This window comes from Eubalaena glacialis, chromosome 18, assembly GCF_028564815.1.
Source record: "Eubalaena glacialis isolate mEubGla1 chromosome 18, mEubGla1.1.hap2.+ XY, whole genome shotgun sequence".
NCBI lineage: Eukaryota > Metazoa > Chordata > Mammalia > Artiodactyla > Balaenidae > Eubalaena > Eubalaena glacialis.
Genome location: NC_083733.1, coordinates 29,450,591 through 29,471,378, shown reverse-complemented (window position 1 = coordinate 29,471,378; position 20,788 = coordinate 29,450,591). Strand labels below are relative to the sequence as shown.

At 57.2% G+C, this 20,788-nt stretch overlaps 4 protein-coding genes and 1 long non-coding RNA gene across 5 annotated transcripts in view; 1 reads left to right on the top strand and 4 right to left on the bottom strand.

Moving 5' to 3' along the window:
- Window positions 1-313: 313 nt before the first annotated feature.
- Window positions 314-1,973, bottom strand: LOC133078073 (metallothionein-1E). The gene is made up of 3 exons (XM_061172962.1): window positions 1,867-1,973; window positions 1,225-1,290; window positions 314-498 (listed from the first exon to the last, which is right to left on the bottom strand). Exons 1-3 carry the CDS (start codon window positions 1,892-1,894, stop codon window positions 407-409), a joined length of 186 nt encoding a protein of 61 aa, XP_061028945.1. The 5' UTR covers window positions 1,895-1,973; the 3' UTR covers window positions 314-406.
- A 3,742-nt stretch (window positions 1,974-5,715) lies between these two features.
- LOC133078083 (metallothionein-1E) lies at window positions 5,716-7,375 on the bottom strand. The gene is made up of 3 exons (XM_061172975.1): window positions 7,269-7,375; window positions 6,627-6,692; window positions 5,716-5,900 (listed from the first exon to the last, which is right to left on the bottom strand). Exons 1-3 carry the CDS (start codon window positions 7,294-7,296, stop codon window positions 5,809-5,811), a joined length of 186 nt encoding a protein of 61 aa, XP_061028958.1. The 5' UTR covers window positions 7,297-7,375; the 3' UTR covers window positions 5,716-5,808.
- Window positions 7,376-11,132: 3,757 nt separating this feature from the next.
- LOC133078148 (metallothionein-1E) lies at window positions 11,133-12,778 on the bottom strand. The gene is made up of 3 exons (XM_061173063.1): window positions 12,672-12,778; window positions 12,029-12,094; window positions 11,133-11,300 (listed from the first exon to the last, which is right to left on the bottom strand). The coding sequence occupies exons 1-3, from the start codon at window positions 12,697-12,699 to the stop codon at window positions 11,209-11,211; spliced, it is 186 nt and encodes a 61-aa protein (XP_061029046.1). The 5' UTR covers window positions 12,700-12,778; the 3' UTR covers window positions 11,133-11,208.
- Window positions 12,779-12,912: 134 nt separating this feature from the next.
- Window positions 12,913-20,788, top strand: part of LOC133078151 (uncharacterized) — a 57,914-nt gene continuing 50,038 nt past the window's right edge. The window contains exon 1 of the long non-coding RNA XR_009697839.1: window positions 12,913-12,990. This is a non-coding gene — a long non-coding RNA (uncharacterized LOC133078151). The remainder of the gene's footprint in view (window positions 12,991-20,788) is intronic.
- Window positions 16,472-18,458, bottom strand: LOC133078149 (metallothionein-1E-like). The gene is made up of 3 exons (XM_061173064.1): window positions 18,208-18,458; window positions 17,426-17,491; window positions 16,472-16,702 (listed from the first exon to the last, which is right to left on the bottom strand). The coding sequence occupies exons 1-3, from the start codon at window positions 18,233-18,235 to the stop codon at window positions 16,611-16,613; spliced, it is 186 nt and encodes a 61-aa protein (XP_061029047.1). The 5' UTR covers window positions 18,236-18,458; the 3' UTR covers window positions 16,472-16,610.

Sequence of the window (20,788 nt, the reverse complement as noted above, 5' to 3'; positions counted from 1 at the left end):
AGGGGAATAGAGGGAGCGCGTCCTCTGTGTGTCCGATGCCCTGTGTCATCCGGGCGAGGCTTTCCTTTGGAGCTGAGAAAGTGAAGCTGAAATTAACCTTAGCGGCTAAGACGCTGCGTGTGTGTGTGTTTTGGGGGGTGGGGGGGTGGGGGGGTACTCTTTGGTCCAGAGCCGAGGTCTCTGCACTTCCGGTCCAGTTCCCCACGCCAGCCCTGATGGGCACGGAGTCTCTTTGTCCAAGACAGACAAAGGAAGACAGAGCCAGAATAAAGTCAACAACTTTTATTACAACTCACATATTTGATAGAAAAAGGAATGTAGCGTCAGGTCCGGTTGTATGAAAATCGGTAAAATGCAGGTTCGTCCTGGTTGCTCTGTTGACAGCCGGGGCAGGCTCTCGGCGACATCAGGCACAGCAGCTGCACTTGTCCGAGGCCCCTTTGCAGACGCAGCCCTGGGCACACTTGGCGCAGCCCACGGGGCAGCAGGAGCAGCAGCCTGGGGAAGCAAGGGCAGCGTGCGGTCGGACCACGCGTTCTCCGGAACCACCCTTCCCAACAGCAGGCCTGGCCCCAGCTGCCCTCAGGCCCAGACCCTGAGTTTAGGACGGTGTCCTCTGTCCTGAGGTAATTGCTCTCAGACACTAGGTTCAGGTTGCCTGCCCCATCTGTGCCCAGGACAGGGCACAGAGCCTTGGAGAGACAGTGAGCAGGGCCTCTGGGGACAAGAGAAAGCCAGCGCCCAGCACCATCAGTGATGTGAGCAAAGTCCTCAGGATCAAAGTGGAGGCAAACCCCTGACAGAGCAGCTCCCGCTCGGGATAGGGAAGCTCTGGGCTGCTTCGACAGGAAGGGGCTGCCCCAGGTCCGAGAAGCCACACACGGTCACTAGTTCATGTCCCTAAAGTGCTTCAGTCCCTGAGAGGATTCAGAAGCGTGACTCAGGAGGCAGGAGGACTAGTTCTAGTGACAGGTCTGAGGTTGTTTGTTAATGACCCGTCGGGGCCTCAGTCTCCCTGTTCTCTAGTGAGCGCCTGGGTCTCGGTCATCTCGAAGGCGATTCCAGCTCTGATTGTGAATCCCTTCCTGGTGACCGGGCGGGGGGCGGGGGGGGCGGAGTGCCGGGAAGTTTGGTCACTGTCCTGCTCCTGCCTGCTGAGCTCTGGGCTCCCTGCTCGCACTCAGCCCAGACCCCGCATTCCCAGAGAAGGCCCCGCACACTCACTCTTCTTGCAGGAGGTGCATCTGCAGGCTTTGCAGGTGCAGGAGCCAGCGCAGCTGCAGGAGCCGCCTGCCAGGAAGGGAAGGGCCCACGGTGAGCAGGGAGAGGGATGCAGGAGCTACAGCAGACGGTCAGCAATGCCTCCCTGAGCCCTCCTCCTCTGTCAGGACCCAGCCCTGGGAGCTCGTGTCCACTCAGGCGGATAGAGAAGCCCCAGCTCCTCTCTTCTGGTCCAAGGAGAGTAGGTCCCCTCCTGATGGACTCCACAGGGAAGGTCCCAGGCTCCAGACCCAGCCCAGGCTGACTGGGGCTGGGGGCCAGGGCTCATGGCCTGAAGCCCAAAGAGGCAATGTCCCCTCCTCCCATCAAGTCCTGGCAGCTCCGAGGCCTCCTCCAAACACTGGGTCCCGGTCTAGCAGTCCCCTGACCAGCTGGGTGACCTCAAGAAGGACAGCCTGGAGCCTCCGTGCCCTCAGTGTTAACGGAGAGGCAAAGGGAGACTGACATGCTGTCAGGAGCCTGGCTACCAAGAAAGCCCTGGACCCGTGACAGGAGTCTTCCTGAGCTCAAACTCAAAACCCTCCCTTCTCGTCCTGTGCCTGGGAAGGGGGGGCATCCTAAGGCTCAAAGCCAGGGCTCCCTTACCAGTGGGGCAGGAGCACTTGGGGTCCATCTGGAGGAGAAGTGAGGCCCGAGGTCCAAAGCAAGGGGCGCAGCCGCTTCACTGGTCCGGTGGGGGGCGTGTGGGAGCCAGGAGCCCGTGGGCTCAGTTATAGGCCGAGGAGGCGGCCCGGGCGCAGAGGCCCCGCCCCCGCCTTGCACCCGCCCCGCGGATCAGCGACCGCGCCCGCGCCCGCGCCCGCGCCCGCGCCGCCCGCAGCGCCCTGGGCCGGGCTGTGAGCAACACGCGGGGCCGAGCGCACGATTCCACTTCGGTGCCGGCTGGAGCGGAGGAACCGGGTGCCGTGCGGTGAGCGGTGTCCCACCACCCCCCCCCCGGCCGCCCCTTCCCAACGTGCCCGACGGGAGCAGCCACCCTGTTGCCGGGTTGTGCAGGAATCCAGCTCCCGCGTCCTCCGGTCTTGCCCGCCCCAGGCCCCGCGCCGCCGGCCTCCGGGTCGCCGTTTCCTGCAGCCTGAGAACAGCCCCCGCCTCCACGCTCGTGTCCCTGGCTTGGCCGGAGCCGGGGAGCGGTGTCAGGGACCGCAGGCGCATGTGACCCTCACCGCCGTTTCGCCCACCCCGTGTGTCCCCAGGCGTTGCCAGCCCCGGTCCCCACCACGGTCCTTTGGAAGCATTTTTCCGCTACCGTCTCCTGTAACCGCCCCGCGATGAACATTGCCTTCAGCCGCTCGTCGTCACTTGTGTTTTCCTTTCCTGGAGGGATCATGGCACATTTCTCCGGGGGCTCCTTTGCCTAAACTTTCCAGGGGCGCTCCTCACCGTAGCCGGTCCACTCCACGCCAGGGTGGAGGTTCCCTGATCATGGGATGCTCCCCAGGGAAGGCATCATTGTAGGTGATAGGCAGACCTGGCATGAAATAACAAAGCGAGACAAGTGGAGAGTTCCCTTTGAGTAGTCCTGACAGTTACACACCATGGAGTCCATGCCAAGCCTTGTGAATCACTTTTGCTCTTTGCATTGGCACACCAACCCGGAAGGGAGATAGTAGCCAGGAGCCCGTTTCCCAAAGGCCAAACTACCTACAGTACGAGGAGGCTACCGTAAAGGCAGGCACACGGTGCTGGGGAGTGGTGCCCTGCTTCTGTGTTTTTGTCGCTTCGCAGCTGAAAGAGAGAGTCAGTGAGAAAGCTCCCCTTTGGCCCAGAGCTGTGTCTTCAGCCCGGCTCTACCGTGTCCAGCTCAATCCTGGGGCGGGGGGGGGGGGGGGGACCGAAGTGACAGAATAGGAATGTATTTATGATTTTGTGGCTACCTTCTGACTCTCTCCTTCAGTAGTGTTCAGGAGGTTTCTTTTGGTATAACATATTTCAGAAAATCACTGAAAAGAAAATGGTAAGGAAATCCTGGTGCAGGTGACAGCAGAGATGGCAGGATCCTTCTGTATCTGTTAGGAGGACACCGACTGTCTTGCTCACGGCTTTCTATCTGTAGTGTCTGTCAATGGCTCTTTGCGTGAAGGGAGGATAACTCCCTCAGGGGAAGTGGTCCCATGCTCACAGGGTTGATGAGGACGAGCCAGAACACAGAGCTAAACACACCATCCTTGCTTGCGTGTCTGGAAGGAGAACAATGTCTCCTAGGCTAATGATAACAAATACATAAATAAATAGGTGATACGATAGATTACTCACTGAGTGCCCAGTATATTCTGACATTCTTTGCGTGTATTCAATTCTTTCATCCCGAGAGCCAGACACTATGTTTTTGCCCTTTAGAGCAGAGGAGACTGAGCCACAGAGAGGTTATGTCCCATGGCTATATGTGACCCAGGTGGGACTGGCCCTCCTGCAGGCTGACTGCAGCCCCCCGCCCAACCGGACACCATGTCATCCCATGAAAGGTGAGGACACTGAACACCTGGCCCAGAGGCAGCAGTGGGAAAGCACTGAGCAGCTGGCAGTCAGAACCCTCTGCACAGCTCTGTGACCTCTCTGGGCTTCAGCCTCCCACCTCTGCAGCCAGGAGCACAGCTGGACTGTCTCCGAAGACCCTTGCGGCCCTGAAAAAGGAGAGGCCGGATTCAGCCTCCAGTGATGTCATAAGCGGCACCATGTGGCCGGGAGGTGAGACAGCTGCAGTGTAGGTTTAGTCCTTTGAGTATAGGCTGTGTGCCCTTGGGTAGGTTGCTTAACCTCTCTGGAATTGGCACCATCGCTCCAGACCATGCAGGTTCACTGAGTCTGTCCAAATGCTGTGGCGGTGACTCGTTCCATGGGGCTTGTTGGAGGAGATCCCCACGCCCTCTGGCACTGGATAAGCAAGGTTCCTATCCATCTCTGCCCTCACCATGAGCTTGCTTGCAAACCAGGGAGCCTTCCTCCAGGAGCTTGTTGGGAGCTAAAGGGTTCTCTGTGCACAAATGTCAGTGTGGAGATAGGGATCATAAAGGACACCGTTCGGGAAGCCCCAGCTAGGAGCCAGGCCACTATCTGGCTTATTCCCCCTCTTGGAAATTAATCTTTTTTATAGAAAGGAGGAAATGAAATCTCAGAGAGTATCAGTGACTTGCCAGGTCAGGAAGTGGCACGGTGGCTGTGAACCTGGGTGCCTGACACCAGCACCCACGCACGCAGCACGGGCCGGCTCCCGAAATGCCCTCTTCACACAGGGCACCTGTGGCCCATCTTGGTCCTGACTTCTGAGCCTCTTGTCTCCTCTTTCTCTTGGAGTGCCCATCAAATAGGAATTCCCTCCCCAGACCGCCAGGGGGCCCAGCACCTGAAATATATTACCTGTTCCCTCAGCACACACGTCTCGCTAATAAACACCACCAGGCCCTCCGCACTGCAGCGGCACCATCACTCTGCAGAGGAACACGTGAAGTCCTCCTTCTGAAACCAAGTCTCCGGGAAACGGCTGGGAAATTCCCACCAAACAAATCCAAATCACTTTCGGGGTGTCAGGTAGCCACGGGCTGGATTTTGAGGGAAGGGAAGATGTCAGCCTGATCTAGGGAGGAGCTTGCGAAGATTCGGAGCCAAGCCCCTGCAGGGAGCTGTCAGGGGTGGCGAGTGTGGTGTCAGTGGCCCTGGGCGAGCCAAGACTGATGTTCCCTGTGGGGAGGCAGGGGGCAGAGCTGCTCCAGGCGTGTGTGGTCCACACAGTGGGACATCTGTGAAGTGTTGCCGGGACTCAAGCACACATTCAATGTATGTGCAGCATATGAGAGCCTCTAATTTTCAGAATTGCTCCTCCACGTGTTAAGGTGATTTTACGTGTTGAAGGGAAAAATGGGTTTCACATATCGTGTCCTTTTACATTTTTTCTTAGCGATTCTTTTTACTGACCAGGGTTAAAACTGTGGCAGAAAATACAAATAGGTCTTTCCAGGGTGTGTTAGACGCAAGCCCCGTGTAGAAGTCAAACAAGAGGGGTGTGGGATTCCATCCCCTCTGGGTACTTTTCCAGGCTCTCATCACCGAGGACTGAGTTTGGCAGGGGCCCCCAGACAAGGAAAGTGAGAAACGGACAACTTTCTCTGCAATCCATACTCCTAAGGGGAATAGAGGGAGCGCGTCCTCTGTGTGTCCGATGCCCTGTGTCATCCGGGCGAGGCTTTCCTTTGGAGCTGAGAAAGTGAAGCTGAAATTAACCTTAGCGGCTAAGACGCTCCGTGTGTGTGTGTTTTGGGGGGTGGGGGGGTGGGGGGGTACTCTTTGGTCCAGAGCCGAGGTCTCTGCACTTCCGGTCCAGTTCCCCACGCCAGCCCTGCTGGGCACGGAGTCTCTTTGTCCAAGACAGACAAAGGAAGACAGAGCCAGAATAAAGTCAACAACTTTTATTACAACTCACATATTTGATAGAAAAAGGAATGTAGCGTCAGGTCCGGTTGTATGAAAATCGGTAAAATGCAGGTTCGTCCTGGTTGCTCTGTTGACAGCCGGGGCAGGCTCTCGGCGACATCAGGCACAGCAGCTGCACTTGTCCGAGGCCCCTTTGCAGACGCAGCCCTGGGCACACTTGGCGCAGCCCACGGGGCAGCAGGAGCAGCAGCCTGGGGAAGCAAGGGCAGCGTGCGGTCGGACCACGCGTTCTCCGGAACCACCCTTCCCAACAGCAGGCCTGGCCCCAGCTGCCCTCAGGCCCAGACCCTGAGTTTAGGACGGTGTCCTCTGTCCTGAGGTAATTGCTCTCAGACACTAGGTTCAGGTTGCCTGCCCCATCTGTGCCCAGGACAGGGCACAGAGCCTTGGAGAGACAGTGAGCAGGGCCTCTGGGGACAAGAGAAAGCCAGCGCCCAGCACCATCAGTGATGTGAGCAAAGTCCTCAGGATCAAAGTGGAGGCAAACCCCTGACAGAGCAGCTCCCGCTCGGGATAGGGAAGCTCTGGGCTGCTTCGACAGGAAGGGGCTGCCCCAGGTCCGAGAAGCCACACACGGTCACTAGTTCACGTCCCTAAAGTGCTTCAGTCCCTGAGAGGATTCAGAAGCGTGACTCAGGAGGCAGGAGGACTAGTTCTAGTGACAGGTCTGAGGTTGTTTGTTAATGATCCGTCGGAGCCTCAGTCTCCCTGTTCTCTAGTGAGCGCCTGGGTCTCGGTCATCTCGAAGGCGATTCCAGCTCTGATTGTGAATCCCTTCCTGGTGACCGGGCGGGGGGCGGGGGGGGCGGAGTGCCGGGAAGTTTGGTCACTGTCCTGCTCCTGCCTGCTGAGCTCTGGGCTCCCTGCTCGCACTCAGCCCAGACCCCGCATTCCCAGAGAAGGCCCCGCACACTCACTCTTCTTGCAGGAGGTGCATCTGCAGGCTTTGCAGGTGCAGGAGCCAGCGCAGCTGCAGGAGCCGCCTGCCAGGAAGGGAAAGGCCCGCGGTGAGCAGGGAGAGGGATGCAGGAGCTACAGCAGACGGTCAGCAATGCCTCCCTGAGCCCTCCTCCTCTGTCAGGACCCAGCCCTGGGAGCTCGTGTCCACTCAGGCGGATAGAGAAGCCCCAGCTCCTCTCTTCTGGTCCAAGGAGAGTAGGTCCCCTCCTGATGGACTCCACAGGGAAGGTCCCAGGCTCCAGACCCAGCCCAGGCTGACTGGGGCTGGGGGCCAGGGCTCATGGCCTGAAGCCCAAAGAGGCAATGTCCCCTCCTCCCATCAAGTCCTGGCAGCTCCGAGGCCTCCTCCAAACACTGGGTCCCGGTCTAGCAGTCCCCTGACCAGCTGGGTGACCTCAAGAAGGACAGCCTGGAGCCTCCGTGCCCTCAGTGTTAACGGAGAGGCAAAGGGAGACTGACATGCTGTCAGGAGCCTGGCTACCAAGAAAGCCCTGGACCCGTGACAGGAGTCTTCCTGAGCTCAAACTCAAAACCCTCCCTTCTCGTCCTGTGCCTGGGAAGGGGGGGCATCCTAAGGCTCAAAGCCAGGGCTCCCTTACCAGTGGGGCAGGAGCACTTGGGGTCCATCTGGAGGAGAAGTGAGGCCCGAGGTCCAAAGCAAGGGGCGCAGCCGCTTCACTGGTCCGGTGGGGGGCGTGTGGGAGCCAGGAGCCCGTGGGCTCAGTTATAGGCCGAGGAGGCGGCCCGGGCGCAGAGGCCCCGCCCCCGCCTTGCACCCGCCCCGCGGATCAGCGACCGCGCCCCCGCCCGCGCCCGCGCCGCCCGCAGCGCCCTGGGCCGGGCTGTGAGCAACACGCGGGGCCGAGCGCACGATTCCACTTCGGTGCCGGCTGGAGCGGAGGAACCGGGTGCCGTGCGGTAAGCGGTGTCCCACCACCCCCCCCCCCCGGCCGCCCCTTCCCAACGTGCCCGACGGGAGCAGCCACCCTGTTGCCGGGTTGTGCAGGAATCCAGCTCCCGCGTCCTCCGGTCTTGCCCGCCCCAGGCCCCGCGCCGCCGGCCTCCGGGTCGCCGTTTCCTGCAGCCTGAGAACAGCCCCCGCCTCCACGCTCGTGTCCCTGGCTTGGCCGGAGCCGGGGAGCGGTGTCAGGGACCGCAGGCGCATGTGACCCTCACCGCCGTTTCGCCCACCCCGTGTGTCCCCAGGCGTTGCCAGCCCCGGTCCCCACCACGGTCCTTTGGAAGCATTTTTCCGCTACCGTCTCCTGTAACCGCCCCGCGATGAACATTGCCTTCAGCCGCTCGTCGTCACTTGTGTTTTCCTTTCCTGGAGGGATCATGGCACATTTCTCCGGGGGCTCCTTTGCCTAAACTTTCCAGGGGCGCTCCTCACCGTAGCCAGTCCACTCCACGCCAGGGTGGAGGTTCCCTGATCATGGGATGCTCCCCAGGGAAGGCATCATTGTAGGTGATAGGCAGACCTGGCATGAAATAACAAAGCGAGACAAGTGGAGAGTTCCCTTTGAGTAGTCCTGACAGTTACACACCATGGAGTCCATGCCAAGCCTTGTTAATCACTTTTGCTCTTTGCATTGGCACACCAACCCGGAAGGGAGATAGTAGCCAGGAGCCCGTTTCCCAAAGGCCAAACTACCTACAGTACGAGGAGGCTACCGTAAAGGCAGGCACACGGTGCTGGGGAGTGGTGCCCTGCTTCTGTGTTTTTGTCGCTTCGCAGCTGAAAGAGAGAGTCAGTGAGAAAGCTCCCCTTTGGCCCAGAGCTGTGTCTTCAGCCCGGCTCTACCGTGTCCAGCTCAATCCTGGGGCGGGGGGGGGGGGGGGGACCGAAGTGACAGAATAGGAATGTATTTATGATTTTGTGGCTACCTTCTGACTCTCTCCTTCAGTAGTGTTCAGGAGGTTTCTTTTGGTATAACATATTTCAGAAAATCACTGAAAAGAAAATGGTAAGGAAATCCTGGTGCAGGTGACAGCAGAGATGGCAGGATCCTTCTGTATCTGTTAGGAGGACACCGACTGTCTTGCTCACGGCTTTCTATCTGTAGTGTCTGTCAATGGCTCTTTGCGTGAAGGGAGGATAACTCCCTCAGGGGAAGTGGTCCCATGCTCACAGGGTTGATGAGGACGAGCCAGAACACAGAGCTAAACACACCATCCTTGCTTGCGTGTCTGGAAGGAGAACAATGTCTCCTAGGCTAATGATAACAAATACATAAATAAATAGGTGATACGATAGATTACTCACTGAGTGCCCAGTATATTCTGACATTCTTTGCGTGTATTCAATTCTTTCATCCCGAGAGCCAGACACTATGTTTTTGCCCTTTAGAGCAGAGGAGACTGAGCCACAGAGAGGTTATGTCCCATGGCTATATGTGACCCAGGTGGGACTGGCCCTCCTGCAGGCTGACTGCAGCCCCCCGCCCAACCGGACACCATGTCATCCCATGAAAGGTGAGGACACTGAACACCTGGCCCAGAGGCAGCAGTGGGAAAGCACTGAGCAGCTGGCAGTCAGAACCCTCTGCACAGCTCTGTGACCTCTCTGGGCTTCAGCCTCCCACCTCTGCAGCCAGGAGCACAGCTGGACTGTCTCCGAAGACCCTTGCGGCCCTGAAAAAGGAGAGGCCGGATTCAGCCTCCAGTGATGTCATAAGCGGCACCATGTGGCCGGGAGGTGAGACAGCTGCAGTGTAGGTTTAGTCCTTTGAGTATAGGCTGTGTGCCCTTGGGTAGGTTGCTTAACCTCTCTGGAATTGGCACCATCGCTCCAGACCATGCAGGTTCACTGAGTCTGTCCAAATGCTGTGGCGGTGACTCGTTCCATGGGGCTTGTTGGAGGAGATCCCCACGCCCTCTGGCACTGGATAAGCAAGGTTCCTATCCATCTCTGCCCTCACCATGAGCTTGCTTGCAAACCAGGGAGCCTTCCTCCAGGAGCTTGTTGGGAGCTAAAGGGTTCTCTGTGCACAAATGTCAGTGTGGAGATAGGGATCATAAAGGACACCGTTCGGGAAGCCCCAGCTAGGAGCCAGGCCACTATCTGGCTTATTCCCCCTCTTGGAAATTAATCTTTTTTATAGAAAGGAGGAAATGAAATCTCAGAGAGTATCAGTGACTTGCCAGGTCAGGAAGTGGCACGGTGGCTGTGAACCTGGGTGCCTGACACCAGCACCCACGCACGCAGCACGGGCCGGCTCCCGAAATGCCCTCTTCACACAGGGCACCTGTGGCCCATCTTGGTCCTGACTTCTGAGCCTCTTGTCTCCTCTTTCTCTTGGAGTGCCCATCAAATAGGAATTCCCTCCCCAGACCGCCAGGGGGCCCAGCACCTGAAATATATTACCTGTTCCCTCAGCACACACGTCTCGCTAATAAACACCACCAGGCCCTCCGCACTGCAGCGGCACCATCACTCTGCAGAGGAACACGTGAAGTCCTCCTTCTGAAACCAAGTCTCCGGGAAACGGCTGGGAAATTCCCACCAAACAAATCCAAATCACTTTCGGGGTGTCAGGTAGCCACGGGCTGGATTTTGAGGGAAGGGAAGATGTCAGCCTGATCTAGGGAGGAGCTTGCGAAGATTCGGAGCCAAGCCCCTGCAGGGAGCTGTCAGGGGTGGCGAGTGTGGTGTCAGTGGCCCTGGGCGAGCCAAGACTGATGTTCCCTGTGGGGAGGCAGGGGGCAGAGCTGCTCCAGGCGTGTGTGGTCCACACAGTGGGACATCTGTGAAGTGTTGCCGGGACTCAAGCACACATTCAATGTATGTGCAGCATATGAGAGCCTCTAATTTTCAGAATTGCTCCTCCACGTGTTAAGGTGATTTTACGTGTTGAAGGGAAAAATGGGTTTCACATATCGTGTCCTTTTACATTTTTTCTTAGCGATTCTTTTTACTGACCAGGGTTAAAACTGTGGCAGAAAATACAAATAGGTCTTTCCAGGGTGTGTTAGACGCAAGCCCCGTGTAGAAGTCAAACAAGAGGGGTGTGGGATTCCATCCCCTCTGGGTACTTTTCCAGGCTCTCATCACCGAGGACTGAGTTTGGCAGGGGCCCCCAGACAAGGAAAGTGAGAAACGGACAACTTTCTCTGCAATCCATACTCCTAAGGGGAATAGAGGGAGCGCGTCCTCTGTGTGTCCGATGCCCTGTGTCATCCGGGCGAGGCTTTCCTTTGGAGCTGAGAAAGTGAAGCTGAAATTAACCTTAGCGGCTAAGACGCTCCGTGTGTGTGTGTTTTGGGGGGTGGGGGGGTGGGGGGGTACTCTTTGGTCCAGAGCCGAGGTCCTCTGCACTTCCGGTCCAGTTCCCCACGCCAGCCCTGCTGGGCACGGAGTCTCTTTGTCCAAGACAGACAAAGGAAGACAGAGCCAGAATAAAGTCAACAACTTTTATTACAACTCACATATTTGATAGAAAAAGGAATGTAGCGTCAGGTCCGGTTGTATGAAAATCGGTAAAAATGCAGGTTCGTCCTGGTTGCTCTGTTGACAGCCGGGGCAGGCTCTCGGCGACATCAGGCACAGCAGCTGCACTTGTCCGAGGCCCCTTTGCAGACGCAGCCCTGGGCACACTTGGCGCAGCCCACGGGGCAGCAGGAGCAGCAGCCTGGGGAAGCAAGGGCAGCGTGCGGTCGGACCACGCGTTCTCCGGAACCACCCTTCCCAACAGCAGGCCTGGCCCCAGCTGCCCTCAGGCCCAGACCCTGAGTTTAGGACGGTGTCCTCTGTCCTGAGGTAATTGCTCTCAGACACTAGGTTCAGGTTGCCTGCCCCATCTGTGCCCAGGACAGGGCACAGAGCCTTGGAGAGACAGTGAGCAGGGCCTCTGGGGACAAGAGAAAGCCAGCGCCCAGCACCATCAGTGATGTGAGCAAAGTCCTCAGGATCAAAGTGGAGGCAAACCCCTGACAGAGCAGCTCCCGCTCGGGATAGGGAAGCTCTGGGCTGCTTCGACAGGAAGGGGCTGCCCCAGGTCCGAGAAGCCACACACGGTCACTAGTTCACGTCCCTAAAGTGCTTCAGTCCCTGAGAGGATTCAGAAGCGTGACTCAGGAGGCAGGAGGACTAGTTCTAGTGACAGGTCTGAGGTTGTTTGTTAATGATCCGTCGGAGCCTCAGTCTCCCTGTTCTCTAGTGAGCGCCTGGGTCTCGGTCATCTCGAAGGCGATTCCAGCTCTGATTGTGAATCCCTTCCTGGTGACCGGGCGGGGGGCGGGGGGGGGCGGAGTGCCGGGAAGTTTGGTCACTGTCCTGCTCCTGCCTGCTGAGCTCTGGGCTCCCTGCTCGCACTCAGCCCAGACCCCGCATTCCCAGAGAAGGCCCCCGCACACTCACTCTTCTTGCAGGAGGTGCATCTGCAGGCTTTGCAGGTGCAGGAGCCAGCGCAGCTGCAGGAGCCGCCTGCCAGGAAGGGAAAGGCCCGCGGTGAGCAGGGAGAGGGATGCAGGAGCTACAGCAGACGGTCAGCAATGCCTCCCTGAGCCCTCCTCCTCTGTCAGGACCCAGCCCTGGGAGCTCGTGTCCACTCAGGCGGATAGAGAAGCCCCAGCTCCTCTCTTCTGGTCCAAGGAGAGTAGGTCCCCCTCCTGATGGACTCCACAGGGAAGGTCCCAGGCTCCAGACCCAGCCCAGGCTGACTGGGGCTGGGGGCCAGGGCTCATGGCCTGAAGCCCAAAGAGGCAATGTCCCCTCCTCCCATCAAGTCCTGGCAGCTCCGAGGCCTCCTCCAAACACTGGGTCCCGGTCTAGCAGTCCCCTGACCAGCTGGGTGACCTCAAGAAGGACAGCCTGGAGCCTCCGTGCCCTCAGTGTTAACGGAGAGGCAAAGGGAGACTGACATGCTGTCAGGAGCCTGGCTACCAAGAAAGCCCTGGACCCGTGACAGGAGTCTTCCTGAGCTCAAACTCAAAACCCTCCCTTCTCGTCCTGTGCCTGGGAAGGGGGGGCATCCTAAGGCTCAAAGCCAGGGCTCCCTTACCAGTGGGGCAGGAGCACTTGGGGTCCATCTGGAGGAGAAGTGAGGCCCGAGGTCCAAAGCAAGGGGCGCAGCCGCTTCACTGGTCCGGTGGGGGGCGTGTGGGAGCCAGGAGCCCGTGGGCTCAGTTATAGGCCGAGGAGGCGGCCCGGGCGCAGAGGCCCCGCCCCCGCCTTGCACCCGCCCCGCGGATCAGCGACCGCGCCCCCGCCCGCGCCCGCGCCGCCCGCAGCGCCCTGGGCCGGGCTGTGAGCAACACGCGGGGCCGAGCGCACGATTCCACTTCGGTGCCGGCTGGAGCGGAGGAACCGGGTGCCGTGCGGTAAGCGGTGTCCCACCACCCCCCCCCCGGCCGCCCCTTCCCAACGTGCCCGACGGGAGCAGCCACCCTGTTGCCGGGTTGTGCAGGAATCCAGCTCCCGCGTCCTCCGGTCTTGCCCGCCCCAGGCCCCGCGCCGCCGGCCTCCGGGTCGCCGTTTCCTGCAGCCTGAGAACAGCCCCCGCCTCCACGCTCGTGTCCCTGGCTTGGCCGGAGCCGGGGAGCGGTGTCAGGGACCGCAGGCGCATGTGACCCTCACCGCCGTTTCGCCCACCCCGTGTGTCCCCAGGCGTTGCCAGCCCCGGTCCCCACCACGGTCCTTTGGAAGCATTTTTCCGCTACCGTCTCCTGTAACCGCCCCGCGATGAACATTGCCTTCAGCCGCTCGTCGTCACTTGTGTTTTCCTTTCCTGGAGGGATCATGGCACATTTCTCCGGGGGCTCCTTTGCCTAAACTTTCCAGGGGCGCTCCTCACCGTAGCCGGTCCACTCCACGCCAGGGTGGAGGTTCCCTGATCATGGGATGCTCCCCAGGGAAGGCATCATTGTAGGTGATAGGCAGACCTGGCATGAAATAACAAAGCGAGACAAGTGGAGAGTTCCCTTTGAGTAGTCCTGACAGTTACACACCATGGAGTCCATGCCAAGCCTTGTTAATCACTTTTGCTCTTTGCATTGGCACACCAACCCGGAAGGGAGATAGTAGCCAGGAGCCCGTTTCCCAAAGGCCAAACTACCTACAGTACGAGGAGGCTACCGTAAAGGCAGGCACACGGTGCTGGGGAGTGGTGCCCTGCTTCTGTGTTTTTGTCGCTTCGCAGCTGAAAGAGAGAGTCAGTGAGAAAGCTCCCCTTTGGCCCAGAGCTGTGTCTTCAGCCCGGCTCTACCGTGTCCAGCTCAATCCTGGGGCGGGGGGGGGGGGGGGACCGAAGTGACAGAATAGGAATGTATTTATGATTTTGTGGCTACCTTCTGACTCTCTCCTTCAGTAGTGTTCAGGAGGTTTCTTTTGGTATAACATATTTCAGAAAATCACTGAAAAGAAAATGGTAAGGAAATCCTGGTGCAGGTGACAGCAGAGATGGCAGGATCCTTCTGTATCTGTTAGGAGGACACCGACTGTCTTGCTCACGGCTTTCTATCTGTAGTGTCTGTCAATGGCTCTTTGCGTGAAGGGAGGATAACTCCCTCAGGGGAAGTGGTCCCATGCTCACAGGGTTGATGAGGACGAGCCAGAACACAGAGCTAAACACACCATCCTTGCTTGCGTGTCTGGAAGGAGAACAATGTCTCCTAGGCTAATGATAACAAATACATAAATAAATAGGTGATACGATAGATTACTCACTGAGTGCCCAGTATATTCTGACATTCTTTGCGTGTATTCAATTCTTTCATCCCGAGAGCCAGACACTATGTTTTTGCCCTTTAGAGCAGAGGAGACTGAGCCACAGAGAGGTTATGTCCCATGGCTATATGTGACCCAGGTGGGACTGGCCCTCCTGCAGGCTGACTGCAGCCCCCCGCCCAACCGGACACCATGTCATCCCATGAAAGGTGAGGACACTGAACACCTGGCCCAGAGGCAGCAGTGGGAAAGCACTGAGCAGCTGGCAGTCAGAACCCTCTGCACAGCTCTGTGACCTCTCTGGGCTTCAGCCTCCCACCTCTGCAGCCAGGAGCACAGCTGGACTGTCTCCGAAGACCCTTGCGGCCCTGAAAAAGGAGAGGCCGGATTCAGCCTCCAGTGATGTCATAAGCGGCACCATGTGGCCGGGAGGTGAGACAGCTGCAGTGTAGGTTTAGTCCTTTGAGTATAGGCTGTGTGCCCTTGGGTAGGTTGCTTAACCTCTCTGGAATTGGCACCATCGCTCCAGACCATGCAGGTTCACTGAGTCTGTCCAAATGCTGTGGCGGTGACTCGTTCCATGGGGCTTGTTGGAGGAGATCCCCACGCCCTCTGGCACTGGATAAGCAAGGTTCCTATCCATCTCTGCCCTCACCATGAGCTTGCTTGCAAACCAGGGAGCCTTCCTCCAGGAGCTTGTTGGGAGCTAAAGGGTTCTCTGTGCACAAATGTCAGTGTGGAGATAGGGATCATAAAGGACACCGTTCGGGAAGCCCCAGCTAGGAGCCAGGCCACTATCTGGCTTATTCCCCTTCTTGGAAATTAATCTTTTTTATAGAAAGGAGGAAATGAAATCTCAGAGAGTATCAGTGACTTGCCAGGTCAGGAAGTGGCACGGTGGCTGTGAACCTGGGTGCCTGACACCAGCACCCACGCACGCAGCACGGGCCGGCTCCCGAAATGCCCTCTTCACACAGGGCACCTGTGGCCCATCTTGGTCCTGACTTCTGAGCCTCTTGTCTCCTCTTTCTCTTGGAGTGCCCATCAAATAGGAATTCCCTCCCCAGACCGCCAGGGGGCCCAGCACCTGAAATATATTACCTGTTCCCTCAGCACACACGTCTCGCTAATAAACACCACCAGGCCCTCCGCACTGCAGCGGCACCATCACTCTGCAGAGGAACACGTGAAGTCCTCCTTCTGAAACCAAGTCTCCGGGAAACGGCTGGGAAATTCCCACCAAACAAATCCAAATCACTTTCGGGGTGTCAGGTAGCCACGGGCTGGATTTTGAGGGAAGGGAAGATGTCAGCCTGATCTAGGGAGGAGCTTGCGAAGATTCGGAGCCAAGCCCCTGCAGGGAGCTGTCAGGGGTGGCGAGTGTGGTGTCAGTGGCCCTGGGCGAGCCAAGACTGATGTTCCCTGTGGGGAGGCAGGGGGCAGAGCTGCTCCAGGCGTGTGTGGTCCACACAGTGGGACATCTGTGAAGTGTTGCCGGGACTCAAGCACACATTCAATGTATGTGCAGCATATGAGAGCCTCTAATTTTCAGAATTGCTCCTCCACGTGTTAAGGTGATTTTACGTGTTGAAGGGAAAAATGGGTTTCACATATCGTGTCCTTTTACATTTTTTCTTAGCGATTCTTTTTACTGACCAGGGTTAAAACTGTGGCAGAAAATACAAATAGGTCTTTCCAGGGTGTGTTAGACGCAAGCCCCGTGTAGAAGTCAAACAAGAGGGGTGTGGGATTCCATCCCCTCTGGGTACTTTTCCAGGCTCTCATCACCGAGGACTGAGTTTGGCAGGGGCCCCCAGACAAGGAAAGTGAGAAACGGACAACTTTCTCTGCAATCCATACTCCTAAGGGGAATAGAGGGAGCGCGTCCTCTGTGTGTCCGATGCCCTGTGTCATCCGGGCGAGGCTTTCCTTTGGAGCTGAGAAAGTGAAGCTGAAATTAACCTTAGCGGCTAAGACGCTCCGTGTGTGTGTGTTTTGGGGGGTGGGGGGGTGGGTGGGGGGGTACTCTTTGGTCCAGAGCCGAGGTCTCTGCACTTCCGGTCCAGTTCCCCACGCCAGCCCTGATGGGCACGGAGTCTCTTTGTCCAAGACAGACAAAGGAAGACAGAGCCAGAATAAAGTCCACAACTTTTATTACAACTCACATATTTGATAGAAAAAGGAATGTAGCGTCAGGTCCGGTTGTGTGAAAATCGGTAAAATGCAGGTTCGTCCTGGTTGCTCTGTTGACAGCCGGGGCAGGCTCTCGGCGACATCAGGCACAGCAGCTGCACTTGTCCGAGGCCCCTTTGCAGACGCAGCCCTGGGCACACTTGGCGCAGCCCACGGGGCAGCAGGAGCAGCAGCCTGGGGAAGCAAGGGCAGCGTGTGGTCGGACCACGCGTTCTCCGGAACCACCCTTCCCAACAGCAGGCCTGGCCCCAGCTGCCCTCAGGCCCAGACCCTGAGTTTAGGACGGTGTCCTCTGTCCTGAGGTAATTGCTCTCAGACACTAGGTTCAGGTTGCCTGCCCCATCTGTGCCCAGGACAGGGCACAGAGCCTTGGAGAGACAGTGAGCAGGGCCTCTGGGGACAAGAGAAAGCCAGCGCCCAGCACCATCAGTGATGTGAGCAAAGTCCTCAGGATCAAAGTGGAGGCAAACCCCTGACAGAGCAGCTCCCGCTCGGGATAGGGAAGCTCTGGGCTGCTTCGACAGGAAGGGGCTGCCCCAGGTCCGAGAAGCCACACACGGTCACTAGTTCATGTCCCTAAAGTGCTTCAGTCCCTGAGAGGATTCAGAAGCGTGACTCAGGAGGCAGGAGGACTAGTTCTAGTGACAGGTCTGAGGTTGTTTGTTAATGATCCGTCGGAGCCTCAGTCTCCCTGTTCTCTAGTGAGCGCCTGGGTCTCGGTCATCTCGAAGGCGATTCCAGCTCTGATTGTGAATCCCTTCCTGGTGACCGGGCGGGGGGGGGGGTGGTGGTGCCGGGAAGTTTGGTCACTGTCCTGCTCCTGCCTGCTGAGCTCTGGGCTCCCTGCTCGCACTCAGCCCAGACCCCGCATTCCCAGAGAAGGCCCCGCATACTCACTCTTCTTGCAGGAGGTGCATCTGCAGGCTTTGCAGGTGCAGGAGCCAGCGCAGCTGCAGGAGCCACCTGCCAGGAAGGGAAAGGCCCGCGGTGAGCAGGGAGAGGGATGCAGGAGCTACAGCAGACGGTCAGCAATGCCTCCCTGAGCCCTCCTCCTCTGTCAGGACCCAGCCCTGGGAGCTCGTGTCCACTCAGGCGGACAGAGAAGCCCCAGCTCCTCTCTTCTGGTCCAAGGAGAGTAGGTCCCCTCCTGATGGACTCCACAGGGAAGGTCCCAGGCTCCAGACCCAGCCCAGGCTGACTGGGGCTGGGGGCCAGGGCCCATGGCCTGAAGCCCAAAGAGGCAATGTCCCCTCCTCCCATCAAGTCCTGGCAGCTCCGAGGCCTCCTCCAAACACTGGGTCCCGGTGTAGCAGTCCCCTGACCTGCTCGGTGACCTCAACAAAGACAGTCTTGAGCCTCTTTACTCTCCATTCAAAAATAGAGGCTGGAAATCTCTGACGCCCTAGGGATTAGGGGTCTGCGCTTTCACTTCCTAGTGTCTGGGTTCAATACCTGGTCAGGGAACTAAGCTCCCACAAGCCGAGTGGTACGGCCAAAAAAAAAAAAAAAATAGATTGAAAAAATGCTGTCGCTACCCTTGCTAGGAAGCAAGCACTGGGTGAACCGCGGGCGTCCACTTGTGTGCTCAAATTCAAAATTCTTCCTCATCTAACCCCAGGGACCCTCTGTCCTGTGCCTGAGAAGCGGGCATCCAAGGCCCAGAGCCAGGGGGTCCTTACCAGTGGAGCAGGAGCAGTTGGGGTCCATTTGTAGCTAAGGTGAGGCCGGGGGTCGAAAGCAAGCGGCCAAGAGGCACCTGAGCTGGTGGGAGGCGTGTCGAGCCTAGGAGCCTGCTTGCAGTGTTTGTACCCAGAGGAGGCGGCCCGGGCGCAGAGGTCCCACCTCCTCCTTGCACCCGCCCCGCGGATCTGCACCCGCGCCGCCCGCAGCGCCCGGGGCCGGGCTGTGAGCAACACTCGGGGCTGAGCGCACGATTCTCCCAGTGCACATGGGTCCGCTCTGCGCACGAAGAGTCGTGTTTGGTGCCAGCTCGCGGGGAGGGACTGTTTGCCGGGAGGTACGCGGTGTCCTAGCCTCCCTGTCCGCCCCTCCCGATTTTCCCGAGGGCGGCAGCCACCTTGTTCCCGGATTTTCCAGCAACCCAGCCTCTGTGTCCTCGCCGTGTTCCCCACCCCCGCCCCCCGCGCTGTTGTCTTCAGGTTCACCGTTTCCGGAGCCCGTGTGCAACCCTAGTGTCGCGCTCACGTCCCAGGCGTGGCTGGATCCTGGGAGTTGTGTGCAGAGACCGGTGGTGGATGTGAGCTTCACCACCAATCCTCCGACTCCCTCTTCCCCCACCATTTCCCGTCCTGGTCCCCACGATGGTCCTTAGGCAGCGTTTCTCTAACGTTTCTCCGTAAGAGCACCGCGACCAACTCAGGCCTCTGCCTCCCATCCTTCCTTCTGTTCTCCACTACTGAATGGATGGATGGGCACATTTGTCCCGGTGCTCCTGGCCGAAACTTGCCAGGGGTTTTCCTGATCCTAGCCAGTCCACCCTGCTTCAGGATGGAGGTTCCAAAGCATGAGATCCCACCCCATGGAAGGGATCATTGTAAGTGATGGGCAGACCTGGCATTAAATAACAAAGCATGAAAAGTGGTTATTTCCCTTTCAGTATTCAGCAGTGGGAAGAGCACTGAGCAGGCAGTCAGATCCCTCTGCATAGCTCTGTGACCTCTCTGGACTTCAGTCTCCCATCTCTCCAGCCAGAAGCACAACTAGACTGTCTCAAAGGACGCTTCCAGCTCTGAATAATGATAGGCAGGACTCAGCATTCAGTGACCTCATAATCAGCGACCTTTGGCAAGGAGGTGAGACAGCCTTGCTATAGGTTCAGACCTCTGAATATGATCTGTGTGCCCTTAGGCAGGTTGCTTAAACTCTGGGTAGCTGGCACAATCATTCCAGCCCCTGCAAGTTCACTCTGTTACTGGTTCAGTGTAGATCAAGTGATATGAAGGGTGGGCATTGATTTTGTGTTTCTCCAAATGGTGTGGCAGCATCTTATCCTAGGGGGGCTATTGCAGGGCATCCACACTTCCCCTGCCAATGGATCAGTAAATTTGCAATCAAACTTTAACCTCCAGCCTGGAGATTAAAGCTTGCAAAACCATGAGCCTTTCCCCAAGAGCTTGTTGGAATTCAACAAGATTCTGTCCCAGTAAAGTCACTGTGAACAGAAGCATCATAATAGACACTGTTTATTAAGCCCTAGTGAGGAGCTAGGCCACTCTCAATACCACATAGGGATATAATCTCCTTTTTATAGGAAATGGAGACTTAGGTTGGGCGACTCATTTAGGATACGCGGCTGGTAAGTGCCACTGTGGTCTGTGAACCAAGACTGCCTGACACCAGCACCCATGCACCCAGCACAGGCCGCCTCCTGAAATCCCCTCTTCACACAGGACACCTGTGGGTAAGTGTGGTCCTGACACTTGGGCCACGTGACTCGTCTTTCTCTTTGACTTTACATCAAATAGCAAATCCCTCCAAAAGTTGTCAGGAGGACTAGCTATTGCCATTATTTACAAGTCACTCAGCGCCTCACTCCTTCCTAATAAATACCACAACTTTGTAAATGCAGAATCTGACACTACCCTGCACAGGCAGACATGAAGTCCTTCATCTGGAACCAATTTCCAGGTACTCTCCCTCTTGTTGGGAAATGGCTGGGCATTACCTGCAAATTCCTAGTCACTTTGCTGGTTTCAAGTAGCCAAGGGCTGGATTTTGAAGGCAGAGTTCAGCCTGACCTAAAGGAACTTCCAAAGATTCAGAGCCAACTCACCACAGGGAGCTCTCAGGGGTAGCAGGTGTCCTGTCACTGGCACTGGGCCAGCCAAGACGGATGTTCCCTGTGGGGATGGGGGGAAGAGCTACTCCAGGTGTGGGTGGTCCACACAGTGGGGCATTTGAAAGTGTTTTCAGTGTTCAACATACTCCTTTGATGAACACATGTGGTTTTTTTTAATAATTGAAGTATAGTTGATTTACAATATTGTTAGTTTCAAGTGAACAAACATGTTTTTACTTTTAAAATTTTTCCTGTATTACTGTTCTTCATATATTTATTCAAATTTATTGAATCAAAAATTGGGTTTTATATTTTGTGTCCTTTTAAATTTTTCTTAGTAATTCACTTAATTTTATTTTACCAAAGTTTAGGTTTGTGAAGTTAGAAAATAAAAACCACAGCTAGAAAATTCACACATCTTTCAGTGCAGGGAGTTTGAGACTTCCAGGTAGGGATTCAGG

Excerpts from the sequence above, each read along its gene's own strand:
- LOC133078073 (XM_061172962.1), bottom strand. The coding sequence starts at position 1,894 with ATGGACCCCAAGTGCTCCTGCCCCACTG. Across the intron at positions 1,291-1,866 it reads CAAGTGCTCCTGCCCCACTG|GCGGCTCCTGCAGCTGCGCT; the intron begins GTAAGGGAGCCC and ends CCTTCCTGGCAG. Across the intron at positions 499-1,224 it reads ATGCACCTCCTGCAAGAAGA|GCTGCTGCTCCTGCTGCCCC; the intron begins GTGAGTGTGCGG and ends TTGCTTCCCCAG.
- LOC133078083 (XM_061172975.1), bottom strand. The coding sequence starts at position 7,296 with ATGGACCCCAAGTGCTCCTGCCCCACTG. Across the intron at positions 6,693-7,268 it reads CAAGTGCTCCTGCCCCACTG|GCGGCTCCTGCAGCTGCGCT; the intron begins GTAAGGGAGCCC and ends CCTTCCTGGCAG. Across the intron at positions 5,901-6,626 it reads ATGCACCTCCTGCAAGAAGA|GCTGCTGCTCCTGCTGCCCC; the intron begins GTGAGTGTGCGG and ends TTGCTTCCCCAG.
- LOC133078148 (XM_061173063.1), bottom strand. The coding sequence starts at position 12,699 with ATGGACCCCAAGTGCTCCTGCCCCACTG. Across the intron at positions 12,095-12,671 it reads CAAGTGCTCCTGCCCCACTG|GCGGCTCCTGCAGCTGCGCT; the intron begins GTAAGGGAGCCC and ends CCTTCCTGGCAG. Across the intron at positions 11,301-12,028 it reads ATGCACCTCCTGCAAGAAGA|GCTGCTGCTCCTGCTGCCCC; the intron begins GTGAGTGTGCGG and ends TTGCTTCCCCAG.
- LOC133078149 (XM_061173064.1), bottom strand. The coding sequence starts at position 18,235 with ATGGACCCCAACTGCTCCTGCTCCACTG. Across the intron at positions 17,492-18,207 it reads CAACTGCTCCTGCTCCACTG|GTGGCTCCTGCAGCTGCGCT; the intron begins GTAAGGACCCCC and ends CCTTCCTGGCAG. Across the intron at positions 16,703-17,425 it reads ATGCACCTCCTGCAAGAAGA|GCTGCTGCTCCTGCTGCCCC; the intron begins GTGAGTATGCGG and ends TTGCTTCCCCAG.